At 48.0% G+C, this 18945-nt stretch overlaps 1 protein-coding gene across 3 annotated transcripts in view; it reads right to left on the bottom strand.

The window, feature by feature from the left end:
• Nucleotides 1-342: 342 nt before the first annotated feature.
• Csmd2 (CUB and Sushi multiple domains 2) overlaps nucleotides 343-18945 on the bottom strand; it is a 575537-nt gene continuing 556934 nt past the window's right edge. For 2 of the 3 annotated variants that reach the window (XM_076934176.1, XM_076934175.1), the window contains 11 exons: nucleotides 17969-18142; nucleotides 17587-17660; nucleotides 15303-15414; nucleotides 14609-14788; nucleotides 12532-12597; nucleotides 9772-9933; nucleotides 7614-7726; nucleotides 5691-5778; nucleotides 4143-4281; nucleotides 3673-3888; nucleotides 343-2953 (listed from right to left, as the gene is read on the bottom strand). In XM_076934176.1, the coding sequence (XP_076790291.1) occupies nucleotides 3729-3888; nucleotides 4143-4281; nucleotides 5691-5778; nucleotides 7614-7726; nucleotides 9772-9933; nucleotides 12532-12597; nucleotides 14609-14788; nucleotides 15303-15414; nucleotides 17587-17660; nucleotides 17969-18142 (1268 nt within the window). In that variant the 3' untranslated portion in view covers nucleotides 343-2953; nucleotides 3673-3728. The remainder of the gene's footprint in view (nucleotides 2954-3672; nucleotides 3889-4142; nucleotides 4282-5690; nucleotides 5779-7613; nucleotides 7727-9771; nucleotides 9934-12531; nucleotides 12598-14608; nucleotides 14789-15302; nucleotides 15415-17586; nucleotides 17661-17968; nucleotides 18143-18945) is intronic. The other variant, XM_034502344.2, reaches the window with a different exon arrangement.

Raw genomic sequence — 18945 nt, forward strand, 5'->3', positions numbered from 1 at the left:
CCGGCTCTTGTTGGCTAGAAGGTCATACCAGCTGCTATATGCCAGACTAAATGCTTTCACCGAAACTGGGGAAGTTGGCTTGAATTGGGTCACTGATAAGGGGACGTTGGAACTAAAGTTGAGGCCAAAGGTAACCTGGGTGTGCTTTTCACATAAAAGGACAACTTCCCAATTCCCCCTCAGCCCCTGTTCCTTTAGAGGCTGTCCTACCTCCCCACACCCTGGAATCCGTGGAGCCTGACCTCCACAGTCCCAGCCAAACTCCCTCTCCTCATCACCAGGAAACACCTACCCCCAGCTACGAAAGAGGCCATAAAAATGTAAGAAAACCAATGCAAAAATTTATATTTTATTTGAATTCAAAAAATTTAAAATTGCTTTCAAATTCCGGAAAGGACCATAACGCAGAACCCCAGGGGGAGCCTCATATACAGAGACAGATAAATTAAATGCATATACTGCAGACAAGCCGAGAAGGGGTGTAGATTACATATTTACAGCATGGGATGCTTTCTGAAAACCATATTTATACATTTTATTACATTTACAAAAAAGGCTCCCACACCATTTACCTACAATAATGAAAAAAATGTACATCCTTTTTTCTGACTTTTTTTGGTACTGTACAAACTTTGTATAATAAAAATATATCTCTGTACAAAAGACTTTTTTTTTTTTGTTTTTGTTTTACTTTTTTTTTTTCCTCGTGGGATGGAGGTGGTAGGTACAGGGTATGGATGGATGGTGGGTGAAGGGCTTAATCTGCCTTGTTCCCTTCTGAGCCCCTGGGGATGAAGAGAAAATGCCCAACACCAGAGGGAGGGTGACACACAGCAGGTGCTGGGTACCCACCAGCCTTTGCTCCTTGAGTGTCTCCTGAGACCTCCCAAGCACACACAGGGGAGGGAGCGAGGCAGGGCTGGGTGAGCACACTGGGTTAGCTTTAGGGAGGAAGGGGGAAGGAGCCCGAGAACCTCCTGCATTCACCACCAAGGGCGGAATGAGCATGAACAAGTTTGTCTAGGCTGGTCCTCTCCCACCGGGTGCAGGGATGCTGAGTCCCAGAGAGCCAGAGGGTGTGTGGGCAGGAATAGGCCTGCCCTTGTGGTCTTCAATGTACCTGCTGAAAATGAAGACCCCCTCACTTCAGCCCATCCTCATTGAGCTCTTTTAATTGTTCGTGTGAACGTTGTGGCTCTCCCTGCTCATCCCCATACACATTCTATTTGTTATTTCAATATGTCCTACAAGCATCGGAGGCGGCCGTTCACATGGAAGCAGGGGTGTCTGCTCATGGAGACCTTCCGTAAGACGTGGAAGAAGTGAATCTGAATGTCATTGTGTTGAGTCCTAAACCCACGAGCCTCCCAGCCACACTCATAAGGAATTCATTAATGAGCTAAACACAGTGACATTGTCTAAATCAGTGGTTCTCAACCTTCCTAAAGCTGCCACCCTTTAATACAGTTCCTCATGTGGGCGGTGACCTCCAACCATAAACTTATTTACGTTGCCTCTTCATAACTGCAATTTTGCTACTGTTATGAATCATAATGTAAATATCTGATATGCAGGATGGTCTTAGGAAACCCCCTGTGAAAGGGTCACTTGACCCACAAAGGGGTCGTGATCCACAGGTTGAGAAACACTGGCCTAAATGACTCTGAGCCACCTTCCAGGAGCTGGAGAGGAGGTGACTTTCATTCAGTTCTCTTGATTAAGGAGCTACCAGGTCCTCTGCTGTGGTTGCGGGGCCGTTGGAAGCCAAGGGGTGAGCACCAATTCAGGAGGCTGGGGCTCTGGGTGCTTGATCTGGTGCTGCCCAGGCACAGACAGCAACATTCAGATTAGACACGTGCATCCTCTTGTTGAGACCCCTCCCATACCTTCCTGCCTTTGGTGCCCATTGTAGACATGAGTTTTCTGGCAGCAGGCAGTAGACTTGAGGGTCAGAGAGATTCGTGTTCAGCTCTCCAGTGTTCTCGGTGGCTCATGCTTCCATCTTCCCTGACCTCTGAATGGAAATAGCAAGTCCTGCTTTGGTGGTGTTTTAAGAACTAGAAAGGACACGTAAAGAGTCAGGCACGGAGAATAAGTCAGTAAGCGGTGGCCGCCACCTTCTGGGAGCCAGGGCTGGCTTGCTCCTGTCCTCTCCGGGGTGTGCTGTCCGGTCTGTAGAGGTCTTTTTCTATTTTCTTGGTCAGCTGACAGCCAGATGTGATGCTAGGCTCCTGAACCAGATTCCTGCTCTACCCCCCAACTCCACCAGGACTTTACCCTTCTTTGCCATAACTGCCCAGGATCCCAAATGACTTTTTAATTCACTGGGTTTAGAACTCAGTGCCATTGTGGTTGAAAAAACATTTTTGCATTGATTACCTAATTATATCTGAAGAATTCCCCCCCTTCTCTTTCAGGTAATCCTTGCTATCATTGTGCAAATGGGGCCACCCCTGCAGCCAGGTGGCTTCTGCATGCTACCTCCCATGAGATGTGTCCTTCTTACTCATTCTTCAAGTCCCCATGCATGGGGTTTGAGAGGTAATGATGCCTCTCTCATCATTTCCTCTGGGTCTGTGGGGAAGAGTGTCTAGGGCATCTTACACACACACACCCACACACCCACACACACCCACACATGCACATACTTCTGTTTTTTAAGCCTCTGTGGTCTCTTCCATAGGACACAGTGAAGGAGAGGTTGTGTGTGCTCAGGTGCACACCCATAACTCGCTCTGCTGTTTTTAATCCTTCTACCTTCCTCCAGCTGCAGCCCTCTTCCTCTACTGCCCTACGCCAGGGCATCATGGAGTCCTCTCCAGGGTGACAAGCACAGATGGAGGCAGGGCGGGCAAGTCCTGAGTCCCAGCAGTGGCAGACGTAGGTGGAGGGATAGACGAAGATGGGCACTGGGCGCTGTGCTCAGGGGAGCTCCTTCCTGCCCCCTGGGGAGCTGGGAACCAACAGACCACACACACAGAAGGTAGGTGGAAGAGAGAAAGGAGGGGTGAGGTGGGGTGCGAATAGAAGTGGAGGGGGGGTGACAAAGAGGTAAAGCCAAGCAGGAGGAAAGAACAGAAGGGCGTCAGTTGGTTCTGTCTTTCAGGTTTGTAGTTTAGTATCCTCAAACTGGGGATGGGAATGTGTTGGAAGTGTGCACAGAGGCAGAACATTTATTACCCAACCCTGTGTGTGTGTGTGTGCGCGTGTGTGCGTGTGTCATGTCTGCATGTCTGCATATGCACGGACAACATAAAGTGCAGTGCTCATGCATGCATACATGTGTGTGGAGGCCAGACGTTGTTGATTCTGGAACCTTCACATGTCAATTAGTCTGGCCACCATCTTGCTCCTGACACCTCCTCTCTCTACCTCCCCAGCAATAGAATTCCAGATGGTTGCCACATCCCCCTGGCTTTTTTTCTGGCTATGTCTTTTATTCCCTTGTGGGTCAACTTTCCTACTGCAGTTCAGATTCTGACCTACTCTACGTAGATACATGGCCTTGTTTAAGTTTTTTAATGTTCACGTGCTTAACTTCAATTTTCTCATCTCCAGTGAGGGCGTGGTGAGGGGGGTGTCCCTGTGTGCAGGAGCAGTGTGTACACAGGTCCCTATGTCCCCTGCAGAGCCAGTCTGTCTCCCAACCCTCCTCCAGACCCCCAATCTCACCGGCTGCTGGCGGCGGGGCTCTCGGTGGCGGTGGCGGCTGCAGCCAGGCCTGGGGGCTATACTGCAGTACACACTGTGCTGACTGTGAACTCCGCCTCGTTGCTCATGATGTCTGTGGGCTGGATGTTGCGGTCATACATGGGGTTCTCAAATGTGGCCCTCACGTTCGTGTTCTCGTGGCCAGCATAGCCATTGAATGGAACTTTGGGTCTTCTCCTGGGAATAAGAGACCTTGAATTAAAAGATGGCACAGGATCCGAAACAAGAGAGGAGAGGAGTCTTTTCTCCCTTTAGAAAGTTACATTCTTCTGAGTCAGGAGGATGCTGGGCGGGGTGGGCTGGGCTGGATTGCTCTCCCTGGCATCTGCCTTCAGGGTACTAGGTCTGGCTACAAAGCTGAGCCCCCCTGGCCTCTGCCTTCAGGGTGCTAGGACTGGGTACACGGTTGCTCTCCTTGGCCTTCCCAGTACCTGTGCTTGTAGAGATAGAGGACGAAGCCGGCGATGATGAGAGCAATGAAAGGCACCAGGATGGCAGCGGCCACTGAGCTGCTGTTGGAAGCAAAGTTTCTGCCGAGGTTATCGGAATCTGGTATCGACTGCTTGCCGTCTGCAAAGTGTGGAAGCGTAACACTCAAGTCACAGACTCACCCCGAGGTGGTGCTCTCTGCTTGTCACTCTACCCTGCTGCCGAGCGTCAGGTACTGTCAAAGTGCTCTAGTTCAGCCAGCAGAAGCCCGTGCCCAGACAGCAGCTGCCAGCCTCACACGCTCTCAGATGGCTCCCTGGAAGCCCATGCGAATTTGCCTCTGGTCACATTGTGTCCAGAGGATTGTGCCTGGAACACAGCTATTCCTGGGGGTCCCAGGGGAGACAGCTGGCAGATGAACCTGAAATTTGTATCTCTGAACATAACCTTCAAAGGGTGATGTTCTTTAGAAGTTTCTATGCTTTTCTTGGCTATCAAAGCATTATTAGATGAAAACATTCATCAGATGGAGCCATGATGTGTGTGTGTGTGCGTGTGCGTGTGTATCTATGCATATATATATATATATATATCTATATATATATATATATATGATATATATATATCATAGTGATGTTGGATTGCCACTGCTAGAATGAAGTGGGGTGTATGAGGCTTGCCGCTCAGTCCATTGGCTCCCCATGAAGGGTTACCAAACTGAGGGGCTAAGGATCAACAGGGAACAGGAAGTTGGCTGTGTTTGCTGGGGTCTTCCCACTGCTGGACCGAGGGTCCTGGCTGTGTGTCAGGAGGTGTAAGGACTGCCCCATGTTAGGGCCCTGAGAGCAAAGCCGAGATGACTGTGTGGGGGACTAGAGAGGAAGGGGTACCACCAGTAGATTTGAGCTGACTGAAGAGAGAACTTTCCGGAGGGATGAGATGTCAGAAAAGGTAAAGGATGGCCTGGTAGGCAGGGTCCCTGGGAACAGGAAGTCATGGTGCATGGGATACAGAGCTGGCTTTCAGGGACACATGGTTGTCTCCATCTTTACTGTTCCTGGGAAACTAGGACCCTATCCCATGTGGGCCCGAGTCCCTGGGTCAGAACCTGTTCTGAAGTGAGGATGTTTGCTTTGAACATGACCAAGTGTCTGGAGACCAATCCTAAGACAGGACAAATAGGAGAAGGTTCCTCAGTGTTTGAGTCTCTTGTCTGTGATAGAAGGGCAATCCCTGCCTCCTGGGGAAATGCTAAGGAAGACATGACATCACAGGAAAGGGCAACCTGATATAGGGGTGCTTTGGGGACTCCCGGATCCTCTGGGTAGGGGTGATGCCTGTGGTGCCCAATGGCCAGTATGACAACCTAAGGCTGAGTGTCAGTCTACTGTCTGTTTTTGGAGCCACTATAGCTTCTGTCTGAGTCTTAAGTGACAGACCCAGATGAGCTTAAGAAATTCTGCTTCAGGTAGAGACATTCATTAGTTTCCTTCCTGCCGCAGGAGCTTCTGTCCCCCGAGCTCACACTTCCAAGGACACATGCTAGTTACCATATCTTTGAAAGCCGAACTGCCCAAAGCCTTGGCCCTTGACAGAGCCTTGGTAGATGAAGGTGCTTCCAGAAGATTCCGAGGAGACCTGTAACAGCAGAAAGGGGCAGGAGGAGAAAGATGGGGAGAGAGTGAGGGAGGGAGATGGGGAAAGAGGAGGAGGGAGGGAAGAAGGGAGAAAGGGGGACAAGGCATGTTAGAACAATCTGGAACTCCTGCCAGACCAGAGCATAGCTGGCACATATGTGTCAGTTGGCAGAGGTGGGACACCTACTAGATGTGAGGTGTGGCTGGGGGGAGTGAGGGTTTTTTCTCTTTTCTTTTTCTGGATTTTTGAGGTGGGATCTCAAGTAACTTTGGCAGGTCTCGAACTTCTATATATTGTCAAAGATGGTCAGAAACTCTTGTTCATTCTTTCTACAACTCGCCAGTGCTGGGAGTTAAGGTGCGAGGAGGCACTGCCTGTGTCCTTCGGCTTCTGCTGCTCACACCACGTTGTGCTTCACTTCTCATTTGTGGTATGTCATGTATGCCGCACTGAGAGGTCCGAGTAACACGGTGGTGTCCTCAGCTCGATCTTTAATAGGCTTTGGGCACATGGAGTCCTAAGAGTAAACTGTGATGAAAGCTGACTGGCAGACCACCAACAGAATTACAAGGGAGACGAGCCTGGCAAAGTGAGCACATTCTGGAGAGTTTCTGACAGTTCCAGAGGGTGTTGGTTTCTGAGGTGGTGTTTGGGACGTAACTCGTCAGCATCCCCCTGCACCTGACCCTCATGATGTTCCAACAGCTGGCCTATCAGCTTAGCAGCTGAAGTATGTCTTGAGGATGCTGTAGGTATACCTCCAAAGCCCATGCTCCAGCTCCAGGGGTACCCCTTGTCTAGTGTCTTCATTTGTTCCCTCAGACAAATCCTGGCCTGCTGAAGAAGGGACCCCAATGGTTGCTGGCTGCTCCTGGACCCACAGCTTTATCCTTTCCTTTCCTTGGCCTGCACTCTTCACGTCGGGTCCCATCTTTGACCCTTGTCTACTTACATCTGCTGATCCTCCTGGCATGGTTGAACCACTTGTTCCTTCTTGCCCTCTGGCACTATTGAATCAGTTATTCATTCTCTGCTTTTGGACTGATGCTAATACTGGCGCCGGATCCCCAAGGGATCTACAGACATCCCGGACGCATCAGAGAACTACCTGCAGGCTCCATCCCCGGAGAAGCCATGTGGCTTCTCCTTGTGGGTCTACCAAGCAGAATCTCTCAACCACAGCGCTCCACCAACTAGCTCTGTCCTCAAATTTGCTACCCCAGCCATTAGACCATTTGTTCTTTCCCTATTCTGTCTATTCCTCTAGGGGTCAAAGACAGCGATGCAGGGGCTGTGATAGGTGATTCCATGCTCGACATTCCTTTGTGAAGTCAGAAGGGACCTGCACATGATCATTACTAGGGATTGGTTTCTACTTTGTGGATAGTCTACAATGTATATATTTCCCACAAAGACATGCAAGAGATCCCTGCATCGCTCTTCTGTGTCCTGGACTCCCAAGCTGTGCTCAGTAACCTACAGTCCACATCTCAAACTTGAGGACATATCCGGGGAGTCACTGGAGATTCCCCCCTCTCCCAGCCACACCCACAGAACCATGACCTTCTCTCTCATACTCCTGACCCCTGCTTCATATTCTGATTGAGGAGCTCACACATTCCTCTCAGACATGGTGGCCCTTGACTCTGAGTCTTCAAGCCCCTTTGCCCAGGCCATCAGCTGACCAGGACTCCCCAGCTCCTAGTCCTGGTCTCAAGACTCCTCAGGTTTCTGGGTGGCCTCAGTAGTTCCCACACCCATTGTCCTTCCTCTGCGAGCAATCTGGGAATGGAGTGGTGTGCTAGACCTGGTGAAGAGCTATTTTCCTCACTTACGTGGCCATCTAATGCCCAGTGGTAGTCTTTGAACTTGTTCACAAAGCTCTCCACGGGCCCCATGAACTGGTAGACCTGAAGCAGGAGGCGGAAATCTTCCTTTTTATAATTTCCTGGAGAAAGAAAATAGGTTGTATTAGAAACTCTACGAAAGTTCTCAAAACCTACATTTGTGGGTGTTGTGGGCATGACTGCCTGTGTGACACTTCCATGTGAGCCCTGGGGTAAAATGTCCCCTGCACACATGTTGGTGCGTGTGCTTGTATGTGGTTGAACATGAGTGTGTGCAGGAATGTGAGGACACATGTTCATAACTGAATAGCTAAGGACTGTGATTCTGTTTTTCTATGTATGAGCAAAAGTATAATTTTTTTTTGGTGGGACTGGGAAAATGGCTCAGTGAGGACAGATACCTGCCTCCAGGCGTAGTAATGAGCGGGCTCCACTCCTAAGATCCACATGGCAGAACAAGAACCTTCTCCTGAAAGCTGCCTGCTAATGTCTGCACACATTGTGTGGCATGTACACATGCGTGCGCACGCGTGCACGTGCACGCACACACACACACACACAATTTAAAGGTTTTAAAAAGGAATATAATTTTATATATTTTGATCTGACCATCAATGCATAGGTACGTTTGTTTACAAGTCCACGAACATAGAACATCGGATACACACAGGAGTGTGTGTCTCTTATTAGACCGAATGAGTGACTAGGACTGTGTTTAAGGTGTGGGGGGGGATCATCCCACATGGGCTGTGTATGCAAATTCATTCATTCATTCATTCATTCATTCATTCATTCATTCATTCAGCAATTCATCTGTCTAGTCAAGAAAACACTTGTTTTATGATTATACAAATGTTGAAGCCTGAACAAACTCTAAGAACGAATGCTTGAAGAAAAAAGAGATCTCTTCTGGTCTTTCTAGTTACTATGGTAACCTCCAGTGGTGTCCACAAATACACACAGTTTTAAAGTGCCAATAAAAAGGAAATTGCTTCTGTGAATGCTTCTGTGGAATGCACTGTCTTTAGTTTTATTACTTTAAAACTTGGAGGTAAATGTATTCTGATGGGTATATTCACTCCTAAACTGGCATTTGTTTTAAAGTCTCATTCGACATTATTAAAGTGTGTGTGTGTGTACATGTGTGTGTATGGGTGCATGCACATATGTGCAGGTGTCTGTGAAGGCCAGAAGGAGCTGCCTTCATGTGGGTGCTGAGAACCAAACATGGTTCTTCTTCAAGAGAAGCGAGTGCTCTTCACCACCAAGCCATCTCCCCAGCCCTCAGATTGGAATTTTTTTATCCTGGAGAAGTGACATGATGAAATCACTTACATTTTATTCTGGGGAGATGTTTTGTTTCTAGCTTTTTGTAATATAAATATAATTCTAAAGTGAACATTTGTTTATACGTTTATACATTTTCTCCATTTCTATTTCATATGGCAAAAATATCTAATGAGTATGATAATTTTCAAGGGTCTTGCTAGGCCTTGTCCAGTTTTTCCCTGGAACTGTTTAGACTATGGTATGACTTGTCAGTACTAAGCTGGAATTTGTGAGAAATCACATTTTGTGTTTGCTTTTTTGTTCGGATTATGCTTGAAAAGTATTTTTCTTTAGTTAATTTTTTTGTTTTATTTACTTTTTTTTTTTTTTTTTTTTTTTTTTTTTCCTTTCGTTTTTTTTTTTTTTTTTTTTTTTTTTTTTTTTTTTTTTTACTTTTTGAAACAGGGTCTCACTATTTGCTCTGACTGTTCTGGAACTTACTATGTAGACCAGGCTGGCCTCGAACTCATAGATATATGCCTGCCTCTGTCTCCTGAGTGCTGGTGTTAATGGTCTGAGCCACCATAGTCAGCCCTTTTCTTTAGTGTACTGACTGTACTTGGGCTGCTGGGAATTCTCTGCTTCTACCTTTGGCCCAGTCTTCAGGGTACTTCTCTTTCCTTTGAGGGAGATCTTCATATGTCTGTCATTACTCCACAGGGAGGATTAGTAGATACCTACTCTTTCCTGACTGACAGGCAAGTCCGAGCCCCACCTGACCCTATGATGCAGTGATCTGATTCATCCCAGCTGAGGTGTGTAACTGTCACCCTTGTGCCTGCCCTTCTCTCTCTCAGAGACATGGTTTCCTCCTTACCTGCCAAAAGCAGTTCCACCCCACTGTTGTCCTTCAGGGAGGCATTAACCTTGCCGTTGGCTACTTGGAAGCTGATGACTGTAAGCGTGGCTGACTGCATCTTCCCCTGGTATTCATAGGCCCCTCTCCATGAGGAATTCTTGGCAAAAACATCCCCTGGAACTGGAGGGATCAAGGAATGTGTGAGTTAGACTTTGGATGTTGCTGGGGCAGCCAGGGACAGACAACCTGATGACTGATTATAGATGAAGACTCGTGTCTGATGTAGGGGTGACGGTAAGGTGCTCTGGTGGCTGTGTGGTCCTCTTGTGTCTTAAGAGTATTGTGGAGGGAACAAAACAGGCATATTGAAGAGACATATGTGTGTCCCCGTTCACTGCAAACACGCACAGCAGCCAAATTATGTCGACTGCAATGTCTGTGGTTAGATGGATAAAGATAATGGACTAAGCTATGAAATATTATTCATCCCTAAGAAAGGAAATTCCTTTTCTTTGCGATAACAGGTACCTGGGGGACACGATGCTACACGAAGTAAGCCAGAGATAGAAAGATTATTGTGAGGTATCATTTACAGACCAAGCTAAGATGTCAAACTTTAGAAGTAGGGAGTGGAGAGAAGAGGGATTGGGGGTGTAGACACATGGTCAAAAGAGATGCAGTTCCAGCCAGGCAGGAGAAACATTAGACACTGGTAATCTACTGCCCAGAGTTCTGACTATGGTTAATATAATGTATATTTTAAACAGGCTTAAAAAGTATATTTTAAATGTTCTAAATGAGGCGATGTGTGTTAATTAGCTTCATATAATTATACTAAAACATATATGCAAAGTGTTACTTCATATTGTGCTTCATATACATGTGCCTAAGAATGAAATGTAAATATTCTTTGCTTACATGTGAATAATAGCTGTTAAGCCAATGATAACTAAGGTACCTCTCAGAACCACAGAGGTTAGGTATAGAGAAGGGACAAGAACTTGGGGGACAGATAGAGCTCCCTAGGAAAGAAAAATAGAGTAGATAGTTAAGGATGGATGGGGGTTTGGAATGGGAGGATCAAGTGGGTGGGAGAAGAGGGGGTAAGGGAGGAAATACAGGGAGAGACAGCTAAAATTAAGGGCCAGTTGAGGTGTCATGTGGAAACCTAACACGGTAGAAACTTTCCAGAATACATACATATATGAAAGCAATCTAAATGAATTTGCCCAATAACGGGGGAAGACAGAGTCCCAACTGAACATCTCTTGTCACCAAATGAAGCTTGCAGTACCGGGAGTTGTCGGCCAAAGGGGTCTCATTGGGATCCTCAAATAAGCCAGGCTTCTGCCAAGAGTATAGGCTGCACTCCACAAACTGATGGCAAACTACCATTGCTGAAGAGAACACCTCCACAACTCATCAAACAGAGACTACTCAACTTGGTGCCTACGCAGAACCTTCATCCATGTGTGCTGGCTTCATCAAGTACCAGAGACCAGCATCCTCACTTGTGGACTGCAGCTCGATTCTGCAAGTGGGGCCATTCCACTTCCTCATCAGGGTCACTCTAGGTCTTAAATGCTACAATGTTTAAATGCCCCAATACTGTAAATCACATATACAATGTGAGTGCATAGAGGCTCCTCCCTCCTGCTCCCTGTCAAATGTGGCTACCAGACCATTCATCTTTGTAGCAACTTTCTTAGGCAGTGGTTCTCAACCTGTGGGTCATGACTCCTTTGGGGGATGCATATCGGATATCCTGCATATCAGATATTTACATTACCATTGATAACAGTAGCAAAATTACAGTTATGAGGTAGCAACGAAGTGATTTTATGGTTGAGGGCCACCACAACACGAGGAGCTGAATTAGGAAGGTTGAGAACCTCTGCTCTATGGCAAGATTTCCCCTTCCTATTTAACCTAGCAACAGTATTTAATTAAGACGTGAAGCTCAATTGTCACCAAAATGGCCTGTCAACTGAATCTACAGAACTTTAACATATGTGCCACGGGACCCTACTGTCTGGATCTGGAAGGTTCCCCCAGAACTCCACTATTAAAGCTTAGCTCACAGCCTGGCACTCTTGAGAGTTGGAAGGTGGAGGGTGGGTGGTGGAAACTTTAGGAGTTGGGGCAGGAGGTTTTAGGTCAGTAGGGCACGCCACTGAAGGGAACTGTGGGGCCCCAGCCACTTTATCTTCCCGTTTCTCTCACACACAACTGTGAGGTGAGTAGGCTTTCTCCATAATATGTTCTCACCATGACATTTACTACCCCCACTCCCCAGCCTCACAGCCAACCAGTCCTGGGTCAACCACCAGAACTGTGAACTAAAATAAACATTTTGTCTTCATAACTGGATTGGATGCAGTCTTTGTTCCAGCAATGGAAAGCTAAAAAGCATAGCAATAAAAGTAGAAGGTCCAACACAGGACATCAGAGTTTGTAATAATTTTGTACTGGCCAAGCAGCACCTGTGGTTGTTCTAGTTCTGGATGTGACATTCTTAAAGACACAGTGCCTATCTTGAAGAGGTCTCAGTGATAAGGAAGCTCCCTGAGAATGACCAGAGTCTCTGGGTTTGTGAGCACACATTGGCGGGTACTGTACCAGGAAGGGCTGCAGTACCCAGTGATTCCAGAGCTCAGGGTGTCTGTGGAGGGTCTCCATTCCTTCCCACTGGGCGTGGGAGCTGTGTGCCTGAAACTGGCTAACTGTATGGCAGAGGCAGTACCAGTTTTGTGAGCCAGCAATCTGGACTCTGCCTACCTGAGGCTTGGGTGAGCAGAGGCTCCCGGGCAGTGTTGATGGGTCTTCCGCTGGGCCGGACCTCTGCTGGGAAAGGCAAGGGGGGAAGAAATAGGGTCAGCTTCTGGTTCACACTGTGGAGGGACAACAATGAAGGCCGCCTGCCTGAAGTTAGGTGAACATGTTCTTTGAGGTCTTGCCCTGGATGCATCCTCTCATCTTCTCCTACCAGGACAGTGATGTTACACACCCATCTCAGAAAGGTGCAGTGCATAGACAAACGAGGGAATCAGACACGTCAGGCACAGTTACTGGAGTATCAGATGAGGCATCGAGATGTGTGTGTTTATGCAGATCTTCATTATTGCATTAAATAAGAACAGCAGAATCTGGCATGATCTTAAAATAGTTAAGGACCACTAAAAATAGAATTATCATCTGATCCAGCAATCTCACTCCTGGTGTATACCCAAGGAACTGAGCCCACTATGCTGGAGATGTGCTTCACGCTTGGGGTCACTGCAGCACTGTTCCCAGTGCCCAAGATACACAGTCCATCTCTCTGCCCATGGCTTGTGTGAACATGAACATACACTCCATGATACATACACACATGCACACACATACATACACACACACACACACACACACACACACCAGTATATACCATACCATACATACCACATACCACAGTTTACACATATCCACACATGCCACATGTATACTGTACCATATACCACACCATCTCATACTGCACACTACACACTCACACACTCCATATCATATACCTCATACATACCACAACATAGACCTCAGACACACAGCCCACACCATATCACAAACACACACACACACACACACACACACACACACACACACACACACACCACAGTGCATATCACAATACACATACCCTCTCTCTTTCTCTCTCACACACAATATCCCCCATGCCATATCTCTCACATACATACCTCATACCATATATAACATACACAATACACCATGTATCATACACACAACACATCATATACTGCCATACCATCTCTTTCTTTCTCACTCACATATCCCACATCATATATACTGCACACATATATCAAATACCACACACACACACATCACAATAAACACATACACACATACACACACCAGATATCTCACACATGCACACATGTGAGATACCCCCCACAACACACCATATACCATACCATATACCACACATGACATTCCCAAGGAAGTCCTCCCTGTCTCCTGCCCTCCCCTTCAGTAGCCTTCTTCCTCATCCCCAGCATCCAGCGCATCTCTCGGCTCCTCAAAGGGTCGTTACACTGATCAGGTTACGATGATCAGTGTCTCTTTCAAACATTCATTATTTCTATGTATTCCACATATGGTGGTGACATGTTAACATGACAACATACTTTAAAATACCAACTGGGTTGGGAGAGTAGAGGCTGCCGAAAGCGACACCAGGGTGAGTGTATAGAAGACAGTTGGCAGAGCAAGACTAGAATCCTTTCCCTGTCCTGGGCCTGGTGAAGAGGAGCCTCGCTTCACTATAAACACAGGCGAGGCTGGTGCTGTACAAATGGCCTATTCAGCTTCATGGTGCTGCTGGCCAGGCCTTTGGGCTTTTTCTCTCAGCTCACCTGCCCATCCACAGCTGGACAGGACTTTCTCTTTCTTCCTAAAATGTCTTTATTTCCACCCCCCCCCAATCATGAGCCTGGAGACCCTGGCAAGTGTCCCCCGGGCACAGATCATGCCTGTAACATGGTAATGTGCCTGCCTCACTGTGAACACCTTTATGACAGACAAGCACCCCATGCCCAGAACGGGCCCAACAGACTGATAGTAAGACTGTCAGGAGGAGAGGATAAAGTCAGGAACTCTTCAGGCCTGCTAGGAGGAACTGGGAGGATGGTGTGGCTTGCTTAAGTGAAGGCAGGCGGTGGGGTCAACATGAACTTGTGTGAGCTGTTCTGATGTGGTCTCCTGTCTCAGCCACACTTCAGTCAGAAGCTTTGTCTTTCTCCTGGTCCTATTCAGTACCCGTCAACCCCTTCCTCCACGGCTTCTGCCCTAGAAAGGGCTTGCTTACCCAGGCAGATGGGCGGTTTGCCTGTCCAGCTGCCGTCAGCTTTGCAGGTACGGTGCTCAGAGCCACCCCTGAGGGAGAAGCCCTCCTGGCAGGAGTAGATGAGTGTGTAACCCATGGATGGCAGGTCCAGGGCCCCGACATTGGCGTGTGTGGGCGTCTCTGGTTGCTTGCAGTGGTGGGCTGAGTGACAAGAGCAAAGACAAAGTTAGGCCTGAGAAGTCCGGGATTTGAAGATGCAGCAGACACATCTGAGGGGCCTCTCCCCCACAGCCCCACCCATGTCCCTATGTAGAACCCTGTTCCTTTCCAGTTCTGCCCTTTCATGCCTGGCTCCCCCTCCTTCACTTCTTTGCAAGCCCACACTCAAGGTCCTTAGGAATAGTTTAGCACGATGGCTTAGCCAGTCAAGAGGAACCTCAATCTGCAACACCAAGAAAATGGCTCTAATGTCTTCGATGTTCCATGACCCTGCCCCTCTATAGTTCTTAGTTCTCGCTGGCTCTGGATTACTTATTCTTTGCTAAGGGATAGGGATGACCTTCATATTCCAAAAAGACCTTTGTGTAGAAACATCTGTGATGCTCTAAGAGGCAAGCATTATAAAGAGGTCAACATTTGTCCTGATGGGAACACATCCCAGCACTCCATCCTGGGCTGGTGGATGAAGTATGGGGTCAGGTGGGGTGGCACTCACGGACACAGTCAGGTGGGGTTCCACTCCAGGTCAGGTTGGGAAGGCAGGTCCTGGTGGTGGATCCCTGAAGCAGGTAACCTTTCTGACAACGGAATAGCACCGTACTCCCAACCTGCCGCAAGGACAGAAGTGTCCCATGTCACCTTCCACCTAGCAGTGTGCCACTGTCACTTATTTACCAGGGGAGAACTCCAACTCAGGCTGTTGCCTCTGTTGGCACCATGAAGCTTCTCTGCCTGGTTGAGTCCTAATTGGTCGTTTGGGACCAACTGAAAGTATGCGTTTTGACCAGATCAGTGCCCTTACTGGGCATGTCACACCGTTAGGGCGAGCATTTCCTCCCTCGAACGGAACCCTGAAGCCCAGTCTCCCTGAGCACACAGAATGACTCTGGAAATCTGTGACATTCAAATGTGATGGTGGAGTTGAAAGTATTTTATAAAACACGAAGAATGTGCAAGATTAAATGACCGTTTCTGTGTCCCTTTCTTCTATGATGCTACATTCTAAGGATTGGAGACCTGTCTACTTTATAGATGTGAAGAATCTGTGCTTTGGAAAACTCAGACAGAACTGGTGCCATCTCTTGTTTGGCTGTGTCCTCATCTCTATCCTCCAAGAGCCACTGGCCTCTTCTGTCCATTTGGCTTAATGGACAGGTCGGTTTCCCACAATGCAATTCAGACAGAATCGCCCAGCTCCAATGTTCATGGGTCGTTATACCAACAAAGTCAGATTCAGACTCAAAGCAGCACTCTCTGTTACACAGGTTTCCGCCAGACCCAACCTGTTCTCTCTGCCTTCCTCATTTGGTTCTACATATTGGGCACCGTTCTCTGCCTAGTTGGCCAAATGAAAACCCTCAAGCTAAGTCTGATTCCATCCTTGTTCCCCAATCCTACCATGGAGCCTCTTGGCTCTAGGGAAGCACCAGGAGAGCACAGCGCATCCCGAAGTCCCTGCTTCCCCGCAATGCTACAAGAGCATCTTGAAGGCTCTGCTTCCCTGCAATGCTGCCCCCTTTCCACTCAGTCATGACAGCAGGCATCTCCTTGTCTGCATCCTTCATGCTTCTGTCTTGAACCACTGTGTTTTCTGTCCTTGACTCAGCAGCCCGAGTGGCATTTGAAATAGTGGATCAGAGTCACTGCCTTCAAGGGCAGAATAAAATCCAGGATACGCATGTTGGCCTCAGGGCCTGCGGGATGCCCATGCCTTTGTCTTTGCAAAAGTTATGACACAATGCAGCTTCACCACACAAGCTGGGACCTGGAACACTGGGCCCAGGTGGCTCATCTGTTAGCTCCCTCCCCATTCCGCTCCTCAGCTTCTCTGTGGTAACTGCTATCTTGAATTTGTGTTTTTAATTTCTTTGCCTTGCAAAAATTTCTATCATACACATTATATAATAAGTGAATGTGTTTTTACTGTTTTAATATTCATAGCATCTTTATCCTTCAATAGTATGTTCCTATGACACCCCATGTCATATAGCTCTGTTGCCAGGCAGGCCCAGTAGAACAGAGCCCAAGACACTCACCCTATCCCTTCTGAATGTCTAGCACCTGAAATAGCTCATGTTTCCTAGGTAAGAACAAGATATATATATATATATATATATATTGGGTCTCCATCTCCTTTCTTCTCCTGCAGCACTGCAGCCCACCCTGGCTGGCACATGCATATACACATACATACATACACATGTACACACATCCATCTATCTATCTATCTATCTATCTATCTATCTATCTATCTATCTATCAGGCCCCAGCAGCCTATCACTCTGGGCTAGTTCAGCAGCCATCTTGGGCCCCAGCTTACTGTCTGATGTGAGTGTACCCTGTCCTCACTGCTTCCCTTGCTCTGCTCAGTGTCACTCAGGCTGCCTAGGGCTCATTTTGAGGCAGATGTGCAAGACCTACCTGCAGATGGAAGACCATCTGGCTGCTGCCTCACGCCTAGCCCTGGTTGGCTTCCACTGCTCCCAGTGAGCCCTGTCGGTGGCTAGAAAATGGGTGTCTTGCTTATTTTGGTATTTTGGTCTCCACAAACATTTTGCTCCAGCTCTGGGGTTCCTGGGAACTAACTTCATGGCTCTATCCACTGCCGTGGTCCGTGTCAGCCTGGCTGATGGACGCCAGCATCTTCCATTTCTGAAGGATGCTCCTCGGGATACTTCCTTCCTCCCCTTCCAAGATCTCCTACTCCCCATCTGGGGGCCTCTGGTGCTGACAATGACAGGGAAAGGCAGAAGACAGGAAGGCTGCTTTGAGCTCATTACCTGGTAGCCCTGGGAGCTGTTCTGTATCCCGAACTGCGGCATGCCAGGATCTGCACATGTGGTTAGTGTGGGATCTGGATGACCAAAACACAGAAACAGATCACAGGGTCACTGGCACTTTCACTGCCCAGCTTCTTCTGATCTGGAGGCCAAGGGAAGCAACACAGCTGCCTCCTGACGTCACCTTCTGAGCTTTTTGCTTGTCTCAGAGGCCCAAGCAGACCTCGCATTCCCCAGTAAATTAGCTCTTGCTGTCCCACACTCTGTCTTAAGACGCGCAGAGAAGAACCCTGTTTCCACCACTAGTGAGACCATGAAGATGGGGAAGAGGACCCCATCACAGCTGCCCACCAGCCAGGCCGCTGCCCCCAGCCCCTCTCACCTATGCAGCTGGGCTGTGTGCCACTCCACATCCCGTCCGACTGGCAAAACCTCCGTGGGGAACCCACCAGCACCAGAGGAGCTTGGCAGGAGAAGGACACAGATGACCTGTAGAAGAAACCACGGTCCTCTCTCCTCCCTCGAGGTGGGACCCCTGGGTCTCCACAGAACACGGCTGGAAAGACAAGAGACAAAGGTTGGTCCAAGATGCTTTCTCGAGCCTAGTTTTCTTCACCCTCTTCTCCTGTTTAGCCTTTCTTCCTTTCCTTCCTTCCTTCCTTCCTTCCTTCCTTCCTTCCTTCCTTCCCTTCCTTCCTTCCTTCCTTCCTTCCTTCCTTCCTTCCCTTCCTTCCTTCCTCCCTTCCTTTCTTTCTGTGCCCCTCCCCCCGTTTTCCTCTGGGTACACTTGAACCCTGGAACCAGGGGCATGCTGGGTAAGTGCTCTTACTCAGGTAAGAGGACCTGAGTTTTGTTCCCAGGTCAGGTGGTTCACAGTCACTGGCAACTCCAGCCCCAAGGGGGCCAGTGTCCTCTTCTAGCCTCCACAGGTACCTACTTTTATGTGTGTGCGTGTGCGCGTGTGCACACACACATGCACACACACTCGTGTGCACACACACACACATGCATTTATAAAAATATTTTAAAAGCCATTAAAAATGCCGGTGCACAGATAAGTATGTATTGGATTGTCAGATATGGGGGCTTGGAAAACTCTTTGTGGCTTGTCAACAAATATAGGTCATGAAATAATGTGTCAAGACCCAATACCATTTAAAAGAACTTGAACATATATCATTATAACTATGGTTATGTCTAGGAAATTTTATTTTTCCTTTATGTTTTTAATAGAGTACAATCTCTCTCTCTCTCTTCTCTCTCTCTCTGTGTGTATGTGTGTGTGTGTGTGTGTGTGTGTGCGTGCCTGTGCACATGTACATGTGCATGCATGTCTTCAGGTGTGTGTGTGTGGAAGCC

This window comes from Arvicanthis niloticus, chromosome 5 (assembly GCF_011762505.2).
Source record: "Arvicanthis niloticus isolate mArvNil1 chromosome 5, mArvNil1.pat.X, whole genome shotgun sequence".
NCBI classification, from domain to species: domain Eukaryota; kingdom Metazoa; phylum Chordata; class Mammalia; order Rodentia; family Muridae; genus Arvicanthis; species Arvicanthis niloticus.